At 42.6% G+C, this 17,431-nt stretch overlaps 1 protein-coding gene and 1 pseudogene across 1 annotated transcript in view; both read left to right on the top strand.

Annotated features, from left to right (window-relative positions):
• LOC135506238 (bifunctional glutamate/proline--tRNA ligase-like) overlaps nt 1-16,960 on the top strand; it is a 66,311-nt gene extending 49,351 nt beyond the window's left edge. The window contains exons 28-34 of the mRNA XM_064925762.1: nt 5,111-5,266; nt 10,082-10,279; nt 10,445-10,618; nt 11,019-11,179; nt 12,548-12,626; nt 12,983-13,047; nt 14,834-16,960. Coding sequence (XP_064781834.1) covers nt 5,111-5,266; nt 10,082-10,279; nt 10,445-10,618; nt 11,019-11,179; nt 12,548-12,626; nt 12,983-13,047; nt 14,834-14,984 — 984 coding nt within the window. The 3' untranslated portion in view covers nt 14,985-16,960. The remainder of the gene's footprint in view (nt 1-5,110; nt 5,267-10,081; nt 10,280-10,444; nt 10,619-11,018; nt 11,180-12,547; nt 12,627-12,982; nt 13,048-14,833) is intronic.
• On the top strand, nt 10,743-10,870 carry LOC135506503 (small nucleolar RNA SNORA5; annotated as a pseudogene).
• Nucleotides 16,961-17,431: the final 471 nt, after the last annotated feature.

Genomic DNA, 17,431 nt, shown 5'->3' with positions numbered 1-17,431 from the left:
CAAAGTCTACAGGTCCCAGTATAAGAGGGAGAAACACCACTAGCTGACCATCGAGGCAGAGGCAGATGACAAAGGAGGAACATTGTTCCTAAACTGCAGGGTAGGTCTCACAATCATTTAAAAACCAAACTCATACAAACTCAGCTAGCTGTTATGCTAACGTAAACAACCAACGCCCTCGCTTCAACAAATATACTGTTCTATGCTAGCTCCACAGGTTACTGCTCGCATGTTGTTGGGCTGATCCACACCTTGGACCTCTGGAGAGCCCCAGATAAAATTTCCACTACAAGCTTGCCACAACAGTTGCATAAGTCAAGAGGCAAGAAGACTGATTCCTATTGAAGCCTATTACAGCGGTCGGGGTGGCAAAAGTGAGTCGGAAAAGAAGACCAGTCTACTGCAGTTACAACTGATAGGTGAGCTACACGTTAATGTCTTGTTTACAACCTCTAATGCATGTTGTAATCAATCCAACCAAGAGGGTATTTTAACCTGGGCAAGTCCATTATCTTTCACTGTTAGCTACATATCAAAGAAACCCATGTTAGAAGTGGGCAGGTACTTACTGTATTGGCACAAATCTATGGTGAGCAGCAGAAACAGTATGGTATGCATAAACAATGTCATCATGTTTTCACCTTCATGTTTGCATGCTTATGTTCCTAGGACAGTGTCAAAGTGAACAGATTTACATTTACTGATGAATGTGTAGCTGGAAGTTGGACAGCATACTAACCACAAAGCTTATCTTGTTTTATGTTTCCTCATCTGGAATTGGGGATGTTACATGATACTACTTTAAACTTCTTAATTTTGGCTATTTCCCTTTCCACGTGCACCCTATGCTTCAAAATGTTTGTCATCTCGGTATTTGTAGGGAGGAATGTTCAGTCTAAGGCCAATTTCCTCCGTCTTTCTCAGTTACATGCACATAATATGATTATTGTGGATAGTCAGATTTATATAAGTTTGATTAAAGTGTGTACTTCTTTTCAAGAAGAACGATTTCCGTAATAACTCTGAGATCAGGCTACCTGATGGCACTCTGATAAATGCAGACAATTGGCAACCAAGATAAACATTCCACCATGTTATTTTTGGGAAGCATATTGGATTCTGAGTTTGGACATATAAAGTTTGTGAAAACTACTTCTAAGACTCATTCGTTCCGAACTCACTTCAGTCACACTAAAGAGGGAGGCTGGCTCGGCTGGTGCTAGCAAATGCGCAGATCAAACCCACCACTGGAACGCCCACTTAAACTATTTACATGTCCGGATCATTCTAAAGAGGGCTCAGAAAACAGGTGTTTTAATCAGCGTATGCTTACTTAGATTTGGACCTTAAGACAATTCAAGATAAGCAGAGTAAGATGTTTACATGACTATTGCATAATCTGCCTGCTTCCATCGTCAGTTTAATATCGAATTATCACTGTGCATGTAAACATGCTCATTGAGAAACCCCTCGTCTGCCATAGGCCCATCACCTCTCTTAAGGTAGCCACATTGAAGCAAATTTTGCAGTAGCTCTGTGATGTTACTGTTTACATAGGATACATTTCTGAGAGAGAAGTATTTTAAAGGGTGAATGCAAACATAAATGAGCCACATCAGTCACATACTATCAAGAGACTTCTGTGTGTTGATAGACTTGTAGATGGAATAAGTTTGGCTTTGAAGTTTTCAACCTCCACTGAGTAATCCGAAGGTTAGCTATGTTAACAAATACATGTAAAATCCCTTAAACAATGCCAACGAGCTCATTGTAAACTTTTTGTACAGTCTCTGACCTGAAGTATTGCGGGACAGGATACTGCAGGACAGGAAACCCAGCTCAAAGTCGTACAAGTAACAAAGAAATTCTACTAACAGTTTGCTGCACGCACAAAATAAATATTAGACAGCAAGGCTCTTGATCCAGGAGGGGACTCTCTGCTGTTACCAAGGAAATCTTTTTCTGAAGAAGCTAACCGCTTAGCTAGATGGTAATAAATTGACAAACCAAATGCACAACTGCTAAGCATTTAGCACATGTTATACAGTTAACTTCGTTATAAGATATCTAACGAGCTGGCAAACATTTAGTTGTGAATTCCATGCTGTAATTAGATCACCTGGTACATGCTGCACAACAGTGAGTGACTCACAAGGCTTCAGTCTCCTAGTTGTATGCTTGTAAACAAACACCATGTGACTGGGGACTACTGGTAAGCTTCATAATGAAAAATTATGTGACGGGTGAAATAATACAATGTTGTGCAATATGTTATTTACTGAAAGTATCTACAAATATTAAAATGTATAAAAACTTCAAATAAATAGTTTGAAATGTATTTAAAAACCATACCATGGTTATTTCCAAATACCCTGGTATATCTACACCCAAGCCTACTTTGCAGGAGCAATGAGCTTGGTTTCTCCATCTTTTACTCAGTGCAATCTAGTATTGCAAAGGTCGTTGGAAAGTCTCTCCTGTAGTTGTCTGGCATGTTTTCTGTGATGTTGTCCTTGTGAGGCCATACAGACAACTGAGCCTGTCCAAAATAAAGTCCATTGAATAAAGTGCTAACACTTTGTAAATCCATATGAAATGTACACGCCAAGATCTTTCAGGTCTTAAGTTTCATCGGCACAAGCAGAAACTGCATCTGCCAATCTACTCTTGTATGTCAAGGGGATAGTTGTCTGTGGGGATATGTTTCTGATTTGGTAATGTGAAAAATGTGCACAAGTTATTAAACTGACCATAAGTAAACCCAGTGCAGGTTTGGAAGAAGTTGGGGGGACACTGCTGTTATGTACTGACTCTGGCGTTAACAGGTTAGGGGTTTGAGTTTCCTGAAGAGCATGGATTTTTTTTCCTTAATACTAGTCCATTTCCTCATACTTTTGAGCTAGTAGAATCTTTAAGCTCATCCCTTCCTTTTCTTCTTCCAACTGGGGATGCTCCTCTATGTACTCTGGAAACACAAAATACACAATGAAAAAATTTGAATTTCTATCATACATGATTTAAACAAGTTGGTGCTTTGTAAAAGCTGTTTTTCCTCTGTTCTTTTGCAGCTCCCACTATTGGAGAACAGCACCACCACCATCCTCCTCCAACCCTATGGATGAGTTCCCAACATTTCCTCTGCCGTCAACAACCAAGATGTTTCTCTACAGTTCTGAATGAAAATAAGATATTACAACAGTGATATAATGATCTCCCAGTCTGAAGCACTGGAAAAAGAGACAAGATGGCAGAGCAACAACACCCGCCATGGTGTCTGCTCCCAGCCACTTACTTCGTCTTTTTAAGAGGTTGTGCTCCAAGGTAGCAGACTGACAGTCTTGCCACCAGCATGCTGAGGAAGAAGACCGTGCAGACCAAGGCGATGACGATAGACCTGGAGTTTGAGCTGCTGACAGCAGCACCGTATACTGAAGTCACTGGGCACAACGTGTTCCCATGTGGCTTTGTTGTCAACCCCCACTCCCTCCATTTAGGCATCTCCTGACAGGAAAGTCTAGAGAAATGAGAACCTAAGCCACGGCTTCTGGAAATAGTGCCCAAACAAAGTCAACTTTACTGGTAGTAAATCTCTCTGTCAAAGAGCTGATGGTACCTATGCTTACAAACCTAATCATGAGTTCCTCTACCATAGTATGGGACAAATGGGAATCACAGAGATGCCGTGGTGTGATTTTTATTTGTCATGTGTAAAAATGACTTTCACCTGGTGTGTCCACTTTAATGCAGAAAAGTGGGATAGCATAAAAAGCCAGCTGGACTGCTGATTATTATTTTTTTTTTAAGCATTTCTTGCCGGCCCTGTGCAGACAGTTCAACAAGGGAGGAATTATCATCTCCGGGATCCTCTGGTGATTTGGTTGCTGTCTCTCATGTGGCGTTAGTGGAAGCTGCATCTTGCACAGGGCTCTACGCTGACTTTTTTTTTTTTTTTTTTTTTTTTTTTTTTTTTTTTTACAAGGAGCCTTAATTTTTTTTTTTTTTTTAAATAGGCTGGCACAAATTTAGGAGCACAATGAAAAATGTGAGATGTTGAAGCTAGAATCTTTAATTTTTCTAAGCGCACTGGAATTCCTAAATAAAAATTCCAGGTTGCACAGCAAAATACTTAAGCGCATATGCAAGTAAAATGGCCGCACTGTAGAGCCCTGTTGCACATCAAATCTTAATCTGTAGATACAGGATGATTCATGTAATGTTATTCATCCAGATAATTAGTGTTAGGGTTATATTGTTTCAGTGGTCTTCTGAATCAAATGTGTAAATCAGACATTTGCTGCCTACATTGTACTTGTGATTACATTAAGTTGTGTATAATTTATGTATATGTGATAAACTTGCCCCCTGGTGTCTGTCGATATTTGGTAATGTATGATAGGTTTAGCAAAACCTCATATTACAGTACAGCAGCTGTATTTGGGTACTGAAGACTTGGATTCCCATCAACACATTGCGGAACGAAATTAGCCAGCAAAAGATTTGTGATACATGTAGTCTAACAAAGCGAACTAGCTAGCTAATGTTGTTAACAAGGTAGCTAGCTAAGTTAGCAATGTTTAGCTTAGTTATGTAATGTTAAAGTTGTTGCCGACCTTTGTCTAGCCATTTTTTTTTTAAATGTTAAATATATTGTGATATCACACATTATGCAAAAGATTAACATAGTTGCTTACCTTGGAGCAAACATATATGCATCCTTCGTTATTTTGCTTGTGTTCGACTGTGCATGAAGTTGTCCACAAAGCTTTTTCCACAATTAACACGTCTCTCCATTAGAGCTCATGGAAGCCGTGAGGATTTTCTCTGACATGTCCGAGTGGTTGGTTGGTTGCGGTTGTTAAGCTCTGATTGGACAATTGCTGTTCGAGAGCGGCGTTTAGTGAAGGGTTAATTAGGCCGAATACAATTACCATTATTGTCCATTTGCACAGAGATTGACATTGTTGGTGGATGATTTTAGTGATAACTTAATGTTAGGGTAGCTAATACCTCCCAGTTTCAGAATTCTTTTCCAGTTACATGCCTTCTGAATATGGTAGTATTTGTAATAAAAACTGACGACTCTTGTCCCTCCTCCTGTGTGTGTGTCCAGGTGTTACAGATCCTGGACCTGTATGCGCGGGTGTACGAGGAGCTCATGGCCATCCCCGTGGTAAAGGGCAGGAAGACTGAGAAGGAGAAGTTTGCCGGAGGTGACTACACTACCACCGTGGAGGTCTTCATCTCTGCCAGTGGCAGAGCCATCCAGGTACTCTTGAGGTTTGCACACATCACACTGAATGTGGATCTAGCATTCCTATGCCTATCGTTCAGCGTTGTGGTTTTTAGGGACAACTCACTGTAGACGTCTGACTCACAATTTTTTTACTCGATTCTACATGTAAAATCGGTGTGCACTTGGTTTGCAAATTACGTTCAGAGGTGTACGAATAAGTTATTGTTGTGTCTGAACCCTTTGAACGCTCCACTAGATGCATATGCGTTTTGTTTTGCCGAATGTCTTGCCTGCATTTTCCGTACTCGACACACATAATGGCATCAGAGGAGATGACTGCCGTTTTACCGTCTCCAAACCAATTGTGATATTGTGCTTTTTTCGTGTCATTTGTAACTTATTTTGTACATAATGTTTCTGCCACCCTCTCTTATGACTGAAAAGAGCTTCTAGATATCTAAAGTGATTACTCGCCTCCTACTGGACAAGGATTTTTCTTTAACACATCGTACGCAAAGGATTTACTATAGACACCGGACAAGGCCCAAATCCCTGTCATTCACATGAAGAGACTGAGATGTAGGTTGGGGTGCCTTGTAAGAATCTGACGGCGAGTGGGTAACCCACCTCTACCATCAGTCCAATTGGCCAACGTGCAATCATTGGATAATAAACTGGATGAGCTCCGATCAAGACTATCCTACCAACGGGACATTAAAAACTGTAAAATCTTAGTCGTGGCTGAACGACGACATGGACAACATACAGCTGCCTCCGGTAACAAGGGGTGACGGCCTGTGTCTAGTTGTCAATAACAGCTGGTGCATGAAATCTAATATTAATTAAGTCTCAAGGTTTTGCTCGCCTGAGGTCGTCTCGTGATAAGCTGTAGACCACACTATTTACCAATAGTTTATCTACTATTTACCATAACAAACTGTCACGAGAATTTTCAATCCCAATGATAATAACTGACAATCAATAGCTCTGACCAATCCCCGAGATCTGTAAGACCATGGGTTTAATAATAATTAGTCAAAGACTCAGCTTATGCAAAAAGAGAACATTCTAAAGTCCATTATACAAAGACATCCATTCTATAGCTGTGCACATACTTCCACACAAACAGAAGGTATCCTATGCACATACTTCCACACAAACAGTAGGTGAGTTTTATCTCTGTAGTTCTCACCACTGTGTATCACTGCCCAGCCGACAGTTCCATTCCCCTGAGATTAGGGAAACCTTGAGAAGTACTCCCTATGCTATCATAGATTCCTCAGAGGCCTAGCCAGGTAGGTAGAAACAGTTTTAATTGTTCTTCGGTATTTTCCTAGGCACCCACATACAAGTTCAAATCCTAAGCAACACCTTGCTCAGACAGTCTGTTTTTCCACTATACAGATACATTGTTTAACCTAATTCTGACTAAAACTACACACATCAGATTAGAATTTTATGATTCTAATCAATTTCATACAGTTATAAGGATTCAGAGTGGAATTATTTTATCATTATCTTTCAACATATACGTTATTTTATCACAAACCTATGCTGGCACTAAGACCACACTCAACGAGCTGTATAAGGCAATAAACAAGAGAATTCTCATCCAGAAGTGGCCGGGTACTTTAATGCAGGCAAATTTAAATCCGTTTCACCTCATTTCTACCAGCATGTTACATGTGCAGCCAGGGGGAAAAAAACTCTAGACCACCTTTACTCCACACAGAGACAAAGCTCTCCCTCGCCCTCCATTTGGCAAATATGACCATAACTCTATCCTCCTTACTTGTGCTTACAAGCAAAAACTAAAGCAGGAAGTAACAGTGACTCACTCAATACGGAAGTGGTCAGATGCTAAACTACAGGACTGTTTTGCTAGCACAGACTGGAATATATTCCTGGGATTCTTCTGATGGCATTGAGGAGTACACCACATCTGTCATTGGCTTCATCAATAAGTGCATCGACAACGTCGTCCCCACAGTGACTGTACGTACATACCCCAACCAGAAGCCATGGATTACAGTCAACATCCGCACTGAGATAGAATGTAGAACTTTTAAAGAGTGGGACTCTAACCCAGACACTTTATTTATTTCACGTTTGTTTAACCAGGAGTCTAGTTGAGAACAAGTTCTCATTTACAACTGTGACTTGGCCAAGATTAAGCAAAGCAGTGTGACACATGGCATAAACAGTCTATATACAGTGTGTGCATATGAGGTTAGATAAAGGAGGTAAGGCAATGAATAGGCCGTAGTGGTGCAATAATTACAATATAGCAATTAAACCCTGGAGTGATAGATGTGCAGAGGATGAATGTGCAAGGAGCGATAGTGGGGTGCAAAGGAGCAAAATAAAAAACAGTATGGGGATAAGGTAGTTGGATGGGCTATTTACAGATGGGCTATGTACAGGTGCAGGCATCTGTGAGCTGCTCTGACATCTGGTGCTTACAGTTAGTGAGGGAGATATGGGTCTCCAGCTTCAGTGATTTTTGTAGTTTATTCCAGTCATTGGCAGCAGAGTCCTGGAAGGAAAGGGGGCCAAAGGAGGAGTTGGCTTTGGGGTTGGCCAGTGAAATATACCTGTTGGAGTGTGTGCTACGGGTGGGTGTTGCTATGGTGATCAGTGAGCTGAGATAAGGCAGGGCTTTACCTAGCAAAAACGTATAGATGACCTGGAGCCAGTGGGTCTGGTGACGAATATGAAGCGAGGGCCAGCCAACGAGAGCATACAGGTCGCAGTGGTGGGTAGTATATGTGGCTTTGGTGACAAAACGGATGGCACTGTGATAGACTGCATCCAATTTGCTGAGTAGAGTGTTGGAGGCTATTTTGTAAATGACATCGCCGAAGTCAAGGATCGACAGGATACCCTCGTAAAAACAGACTGTTTGGCAGCATGAAGGATGCTTTGTTGCGAAATAGGAAGCCGATTCTAGATTACATTTTGGATTGGAGATGCTTAATGTGTATCTGGAAGGAGAGTTTACAGTCTAACCAGACACCTAAGTATTTGTAGTTGTCTACATATAAGTCAGAACCGTCCAGAGTAGTGATGCTGGACGGGCGGGCAGGTGCGGGCAGCGATCGGTCACGGAAGGAGAGTTGTATGGCATCGATGCTCGTCTGGAGGTTAGTTAAGTGTCCAACGAAGGGCCAGAAGTATACAGAATAGTATTGTCTGCATAGAGGTGGATCAGAGAATCACCATAGACCCTGTGCCCAAGAACACAAACCTGCCTAAATGCCTTCCGACCCATAGCACTCATGTCTGTAGCCATGAATGCTTTAAAAGGCTGGTCATGGCTCACATCAACACCATTATCCCAGAAACCCTAGACCCACTCCAATTTGCATACCACCCCAACAGATCCACAGATGACGCAATCTCTATTGCACTCCGCACTGCCCTGGACAAAAGGAACAGCAAGGTGAAAATGCTATTCATTGACTACAGCTCAGCCTTCAACACCACAGTGCCCTCAAAGCTCATCATTAGCTAAGGACCCTGGGACTAAACACCTCCCTCTGCAACTGGATCCTGGACTTCCTAACTGGCTGCCCCCATGTAGTAAGGTTAGGTAACAACATCCGCCACGCTGTTCCTCAACATGGGGTCCCCTCCTGTACTCCCTGTTCACCCATGACTGCATGACCAAGCACGACTCCAACACCACCATTAAGTTTGCAGACGACACAACAGTGGTAGGCCTCATCACCGACAACGATCAAACAGCCTATAGGGAGGAGGCCCGAGATCTGGCAGTGTGGTGTCAGGATAACATCTCCCTCAACCTGATCAAGACAAAGGAGATGATCGTGGACTACAGGAAAAGGAGTGCCAAGCACGCCCCCATTCTCATTGACAGGGCTGTAGTTGAGTAGGTGGAGAGGTTCTAGTTCCTTGATGTCCACATCACCAACTAACTGTCATGGTCCAAACACAGTTGTGAAGAGGGCACGACCACGCCTATTCCCCTTCCGGAGATTTGGGTCCTCAAAAAGATTCCTAGTGCGGCATCCCCAACGTAGCGTTGTGGACTGCTCCATTAATAATGAATGACTTCCGCCAGAACTCATCTGATGGGCATGAAAATTCTGGATCGAGTCAATGGCGTTTCAATGGGAGTAGGTGTGTGCAATATGTAAAATAGCTGGAGCCTTAATTAGACGATCAGACCTGAATTGAATGAAGCGCACACCAATTTGGAGGGGGGGGGGGTGGAAGTGCTGACTAACAGAGTAGTACACTTGTGTAAAAATGAAGAAGGATAGTCGCACACTATATACTCCCTATAAATTTATGGAGTAAACGCCTCGGGAGAATATTTATGGTGAGCAAGACGATCTTTATATATTTTTTTAGATTCTGACAGCCAAACATAAACTAGGACCTTGGATGAAACCCACTTTTCCTGGCCCCCTTGTAAGCAGTATGTAGGAAACTCTTCTAAAATAGCTGGAGCCTTCCACATGAGTGCTTATACCTATCAAGTTTATTCAGACATGTACAGACCAAAGGGGGAAAATATCTTGGAGCTAAAGGAGTCAACAAGTACTTCGCAGTCGAACTAAAGCACACAGTGGAGAAACATGCCTTTTTACAGATCTGGGTTCAAATGTAATTTCAAATACTTTAGTTGTGCTTGACTGACCTTACCTGTTGCAATTAACATATATAGAAAAGTCCCCAAAGTGCAAACCCCACCCACCTGGCACTCCAGGTAGGCTAAAGGAAAATATATATATATTTGAAAGATTTTATACCGTAATTTAACCCAGGCCTGCTTTTTAACAATAAGAAAACATCCAAGCTAAATGTTTCTCTTCCACTCAGGGTGCCACGTCCCATCACTTGGGACAGAACTTCTCCCGGATGTTTGAGATTGTGTTCGAGGACCCCAAGAAGCCAGGTGAAAAGCAGCTGGCATATCAGAACTCGTGGGGCATCACCACTCGTACCATCGGCGTACTCACCATGGTCCACGGTGACAACATGGGCCTGGTGCTGCCCCCCAAAGTCGCATGTCTCCAGGTACGTTTTTTTATTTTACCAGGAAATTCTTATTTACAATGATGGAAAAAGGTCAATCATTTAGATTTGTAAAACAACCCTTATAAGTATGAGTCAAGTAGTAAATTCAGTGCCAATTAAAATTGCTTTAACTCTGCATCTTTTCATGCTCCTCTTCTCACCCAGGTGATCATCATCCCATGTGGTATCACGGCCTCCCTGCCCGAGGCTGAGAAAGAGGTTCTCTTGGCCCAGTGCTCCAAGTACCTGGCTCGGCTGCAGAGGGGAGAGATCCGAGTCAAGGCAGACCTCAGAGAAAACTACTCCCCTGGCTGGAAGTTCAACCACTGGGAGCTCAAGGTAAAACCACAACTCCTGGCCATGTTTGGGTCACTTTGCAAGAGCGTGGCTCTAGCAACGCCAGGGTCGTGGGTTCGATTCCCACTGGGGTCGTACACAAAAAAGAAATCCCCTTTTAGGGGTTTGTAGCCTTGTCATTCAGTGCTTCCTTTACAATGGACCGCACTGGCCGAAATGACTGCCACCAGTAGTCCATGGACCTCCTGTCCCATCTTGATGGATCCTGTGGATATATTTGTACTACTGACAATTAGATGATTTCAGGGATGAACTTATCATCAGTCCAATATTAAGTGTCTAATCAAAGGGAAAGGTCTCACTCTATTTCTGTCTCTTTTTCTTTCTCATTCCCTCTTGTTCTCTCTCTCTCTATTCCCCTCTCTCCATCCATCCCTCTAAGGGTGTGCCCATTCGTCTGGAAGTGGGTCCTAAGGACCTGAAGCAGGGTCAGTGTGTGGCCGTGAGGAGAGACACAGGGGAGAAGATCACCCTACCCGAGGCCGACACAGAGAAGAGACTCACACAGCTACTGGAGGACATCCAGACCAACCTCTTCAAGAGGTAGAATGCATGTACAGTCACACACTCATACAAGTGTGTAGACACACACTTGAGGAAATCAAGGCCAACCTCTAGGTAACATATATACACATGCTTCACACACATACAGTTGAAGTCGGAAGTTTACATACACTTAGGTTGGAGTCATAAACTCGTTTTTTTCAACCACTCCACACATTTCTTGTTAATAAACTATAGTTTTGGCAAGTCGGTTAGGACATCTACTTTGTGCATGACACAAGTCATTTTTCCAACAATTGTTTACAGACCGATTAATTCACTGTATCACAATTCCAGTGGGTCAGAAGTTGGCTGTGCCTTTAAACAGCTTGGAAAATTCCAGAAAATTATGTCATGGCTTTAGAAGCTTCTGATAGGTTAATTGACATCATTTGAGTCAATTTGAGGTGTACCTGTGTATGTATTTCAAGGCCTACCTTCCAACTCAGTACCTCTTTGCTTGACATCATGGGAAAATCAAAAGAAATCAGCCAAGACTTCAGGGGAATAAATTGTAGACCTCCTAGTCTGGTTCATCCTTGGGAGCAATTTCTAAACGCCTGAAGGTACCACGTTCATCTGTACAAACAATAGTGCGCAAGTATAAACACCATGGGACCACGCAGCTGTCATACCGCTCAGGAAGGAGACGTGTTCTGTTTCCTAGAGATCAACGTACTTTGGTGTGAAAAGTGGAAATCCATCCCAGAACAACAGCAAAGGACCTTGTGAAGATGCCTTTTCAGCAATGCCTTTTCCAGAATGATGGAGCACCTTGCCAAATGGCAAAAGTGATAACGAATTGGCTCGGGGAACAAAACATCGATATTTTGGGTCCATGGCCAGGAAACTCCCCAGACCTTAATCCCATTGAGAACTTGTTGTCAATCCTCAAGAGGCGGGTGGACAAACAAAACTCCACAAATTAATCCAAGCATTGATTATGCAAGAATGGGCTGCCATCAGTTAGAATGTGGCCCAGAAGTTAATTGACAGCATGCCAGGGCGGATTGCAGAGGTCTTGAAAAAAGAAGGGTCAACACTGCAAATATTGACTCTTTGCATCAACTTCATGTAACTGTCAATAAAAGCCTTTGACACTTATGAAATGCCTGTAATTATACTTCAGTATTTCATAGTAACTTCTGACAAAATATCTAAAGACACTGAAGCAGCAAACTTTGTGGAAATTAATATTTGTGTCATTCTCAACTTTTGGCCACGACTGTACATGCTCTCTGTGCGTCTGTCTCGGTCTCTGTGTGTATCTCTCTCAGCTACTGCACTGGGGCTAATGTACACCACATACACACACACACACGTGAACTGTCGAATCCTGGACTAATATTAAATGTTTCTGTGTCGCAGGGCATCAGACGACTTGAACAAGCACATGGTGGTAGCAGACTCTATGGAACAGTTCCAGAAAGACCTGGACCAGGGCAGGGTGAGTTACACTGTTTATCTGTTATATATGTTGAACCTACATCAGAGATGAAGTCTTCATGGCCTGTGTGGTACAGCGGTTACAGCCACTCACCCCAGAACACATGTAAGCCAGAATCTTCATAGTTTCGTATCCGGCCCACTGCCCTTTGACTCACCCTTCCCTGTATATCACACTGTATTATCTCTTCAATAAAGCTAAAGAAAACTGACAGGAGTAAGAAACAAATATATAAAGTATTTTTTGGGAAGTGGGGCAGTCCCACTCCTGTCATTTTTCTTCACTTCTGGCTGGCTTAACTAATACAAACACACTGACTGTTTTATTTATTTTTATTTTTTGGGGGATGTCCACAGATTGTCCAGATCCCGTTCTGTGGAGAAATCGAGTGTGAAGACTGGATCAAGAAGACCACTGCCAAGTACGTATCACTCAAGTATCTCTCAATGGCCGCGATGCATATATACGTACATTGGGGAGAACAAATATTTGATACACTGCTCATTTCAGGTTTTCCTACTTACAAAGCATGTAGAGGTCTAATTTTTATCATAGGTACACTTCAACTGTGAGAGACGGATGTAAAACAAAAACCCAGAAAATCACATTGTATGATTTTTAAGCAATGAATTTGCATTTTATTGCATGAATATAAGTATTTGATACATCAGAAAAGCAGAACTTAATATTTCGTACAGAAATCTTTGTTTGCAATTACAGAGATCATACGTTTCCTGTAGTTCTTGACCAGCTTTGCACACACTGCAGCAGGGATTTTGGCCCACTCCTCCATACAGACCTTCTCCAGATCCTTCAGGTTTCAAGGCTGTCGCTGGGCAATACGGACTTTCAGCTCCCTCCAAAGATGTTCTATTGGGTTCAAGTCTAGAGACTGGCTAGGCCACTCCAGGACCTTGAAGCTTCTTACAGAGCCACTCCTTAGTTGCCCTGGCTGTGTGCTTCGGGTCGTTGTCATGCTGGAAGACCCAGCCACGACCCATCTTCAATGCTCTTACTGAGGAAAGGTTGTTGGCCAAGATCTTGCGATGCATTGCCCAATCCATCCTCCCCTCAATACGGTGCAGTCGTCCTGTCCCCTTTGCAGAAAAGCATCCCCAAAGAATGTTTCCACCTCCATGCTTCACGGTTGGGATGGTGTTCTTGGGGTTGTAGTCATCCTCCTTCCTCCTCCAAACATGGAGAGTGGAGTTTAGACCAAAAAGCTCTATTTTTGTCTCATCAGACCACATGACCTTCTCCCATTCCTCCTCTGGATCATCCAGATGGTCATTGGCAAACTTCGGACGGGCCTGGACATGCGCTGGCTTGAGCAGGGGGACCTTGCGTGCGCTGCAGGATTTCAATCCATGACGGCGTAGTGTGTTACTAATGGTTTTCTTTGAGACTGTGGTCCCAGCCCTCTTCAGGTCATTGACCAGGTCCTGCCGTGTAGTTCTGGACTGATCCTTCACCTTCCTCATGATCATTGATGCCCCACGAGGTGAGATCTTGCATGGAGCCCCAGACCGAGGGTGATTGACCGTCATCTTGAACTACTTCCATTTTCTAATAATTGCGCCAACAGTTGTTGCCTTCTCACCAAGCTGCTTGCCTATTGTCCTGTAGCCCATCCCAGCCTTGTGCAGGTCTACAATTGTATCCCTGATGTCCTTACACAGCTCTCTGGTCTTGGCCATTGTGGAGAGGTTGGAGTCTTGTTTGATTGAGTGTGTGGACAGGTGTCTTTAATACAGGTAACGAGTTCAAACCGGTGCAGTTAATACAGGTAATGAGTGGAGAACAGTTTTTCTTTAAGAAGCCCTCCTAACAGGTCTGTGAGAGCCGGAATTATTACTTGTTGGTAGGTGATCAAATACTTATGTCATGCAATAAAATGCAAATTAATTACTTAAAAATCATACAATGGGATTTTCTGGATTTTTGTTTTAGATTCCGTCTCTCACAGTTGAAGTGTACCTATGATATAAAAAATTACAGACCTCTACATGCTTTGTAAATAGGAAACACTGCCGATTTTGCAGGTTATCATATACTTGTTCTCCCCGCTGTACATGTGTATGATAAGTCTTGCAATTCTTTATAATCGCATATGCATTATCGTCTCTTAGTGAAGTGCTAGAAAATGTAGAATGAAGCTCAATACATTTGTCAACTCTCTATCCTGTCTCTTTGTCTCCCCTCTCCAGGGACCAGGATCTGGAGCCCGGTGCCCCCTCCATGGGTGCAAAGAGCCTGTGTATCCCCTTCAAGCCCCTCAAGCCCCTGCAGCCGGGCCAGATGTGTGTCAGCGGCAAGGAGGCCGCCCAGTACTACACTCTGTTTGGCCGTAGCTACTAAATACACACCTGAAGGGTGTATCTCAATCGTCTGAAATGGCTTCCTTTCCTCGTCACTTCTCCTTTGTCTGGGAAATGTGAAGAACAAGATTGTTGAAAACCAAGAAATTCTCTGGGTGTTTCCCCTATCATTTGAATGAGCAGAGATGAAGTCACTTCAGACTATTGAGATATACCGAGTCAACACCCCATAGTGTGTTCCCTTTCTTTCAGCCCTTAACCATGTTGCAAGGGTGGCCCAACTCCTCAAAAGTGACTAAAGAAAGGCACTCTCCGTAATCAACTTATCTCCCCACTTGCCCCAAATGTAACAAAAAAAGCATGTTTTTTTACCCGGTGACAGTCTTGTCCCTTTCTCCCTCCCACCCTAACTTATCTCAGGACCTTTAACAGGTATAAAAGATGTCCTTGTACTCAGGCAAGATGTTTTAGTACCTCCCCACTAACTGAACTGACATTGACCCCTCTCTGTCATAGCAATTGGGGGTGGTGAGGGTTGTTTCCTGGAGGTTTTCGACACGTTATTCGGGTGTACCAACTCATAGGAATACTCATAGCCCCTCTAGTAATTTAATATGATCTATGTCATAAACAGCCCTCAAAGCTCCAGAATGTGGTTAAAATAGCAGCCATAGACGCAGTAACGAGGTCAATGGATCTCAACCTAAACAATGGAAATGCGTAGAGAAAAGATCCCAACTCTTCTCATTGCCCCCCAGCAAAATGTTCCTACTTTTAGGCTGTTATGTGTTTCACACTGTTGAGGTAAAACAAATTATTAATAATCAACTGGATTTCAGTTAAAAACAATTGACTACCACCACCGATTTCTCTATGCTAGCTGTGCTACCAGCTTATACGAACGGGAGATAGCATTTAGCAGTTACTTCTTCTAAACCTGAAAAGGAACTACTTCTAAATGTTATGCAGCGTAAACATCCAAAAAATATCCAAATCTGCCTTTTAGTAACCACATTGTGGGCCTGCTACAATACATCAATAATGAGGGATTTGATGAATGTCCACTTTGTTCGATTTAGATTTGAATGTGCGCCAATCCGACGTCCTTTTTATTCCCCACGGTCTGCGTTCCGTTGACCTCTTTACCCCATCTATATTGGTCAGGGAGAAATCCACACCAGTCTAATTGAAATTGATGGCAGTAGAGGCATAATCCTGATTTTTCTTATGCAGGAAAATAAAAGTAAGGCATTTTGATTTCAGAAATTGTGTATTAGAAAATATTGTAATATAATTATAAGTATAGTTTTTATACGGGTTTATTGCGAATGCTGTGTATAAACAGCCTCTAAAACAGGGCTGTCCAACTATTCCTGGAGAGCCACCCTCCTGTAGGTTTTTGCTCCAACCCCAGTTGTAACTAAAAGGATTCAGCTTATCAACCAGCTAATTATTAATCAGTTGCGCTAGATTAGGGTTGGAGTGAGAACTTACTGGACAGTAGCGCTCCGGAAACATGGTTGGCGAGCCCTGCTCTATAATATATATGGAAAAAGACCATAAATGTCTGCATTTTCTTGGAAAGCTGTGAGTGTTATTATATGACACAATGTCAATACTTGTTGCATTTACAATTTTTTTAAAGTACTATCATCAACTGATTTGAGACATGCTGTGGATTGACAGCATTGTTTGAATGGAATGTTGTCATATTGGCAGTTAATTTGAAAAATGTATTGAATCATTCCTCTGAAGCTGGCTAGCTAACGAACATACAGTGCAGATACATTCTTCAAATTCATTATTTTACACTCGCACAACACTGGCGAACCATGGTTGACCACCTCCCTGACCAAAATGGCTGACCTTTGTTCCACCATAAGAAGGTTCATGTCCATTCTAGCATCCTAATTCTATTGGAATACGTACTATGACATACTTGTACTGTAATCTCTGATTTACTCCAACTCATGCAATTGTAGACCTTGTCTATAATAATAAAGGGAATTTCCACTGTATAGTTTCAGGTGATTTCTGTTGGGGAGATGCGTTATCATTTGAGTGCTTCTTTATCTGTAAATTATGGTCACTTTATATGAAAATGTGTGGATTCTTGTCCAAACAGGTGCACATCATTGTTCTATGGTCAGTGTGGAAAAGTGAAACTCCACTTTCTCAGAGATAATTTAAAATGGCGCCGGAAGAAATGGCAGCAGTTTTACGGGCGCCCAACCAATTGTGCTATTTTGTTTTTTACGCGTTATTTGTAACTTATTTTGTACATAATGTTTCTGCAACCATATCTTACTGTGAAAAAGAGCTGGATATTAGGACAGCGATTACTCACCTCGGATTAGCCAAAGACTTTTCTACAACGAGGACAACGCACGAGACATTCTCCAAACACCCCACAGGGCCAACATCCCCGCTATTTGCAAGAGGAAGCGACGCAGGTTCAGAGGACAAAGAGCCGGATGCCTGGGCAGG

The sequence above is a fragment of the Oncorhynchus masou genome, chromosome 2 (genome assembly GCF_036934945.1).
Source record: "Oncorhynchus masou masou isolate Uvic2021 chromosome 2, UVic_Omas_1.1, whole genome shotgun sequence".
Lineage (NCBI taxonomy): Eukaryota > Metazoa > Chordata > Actinopteri > Salmoniformes > Salmonidae > Oncorhynchus > Oncorhynchus masou.
The sequence above is the reverse complement of the archived record's forward strand: the minus strand, read 5'-3'. Positions and strand labels throughout refer to the sequence as shown.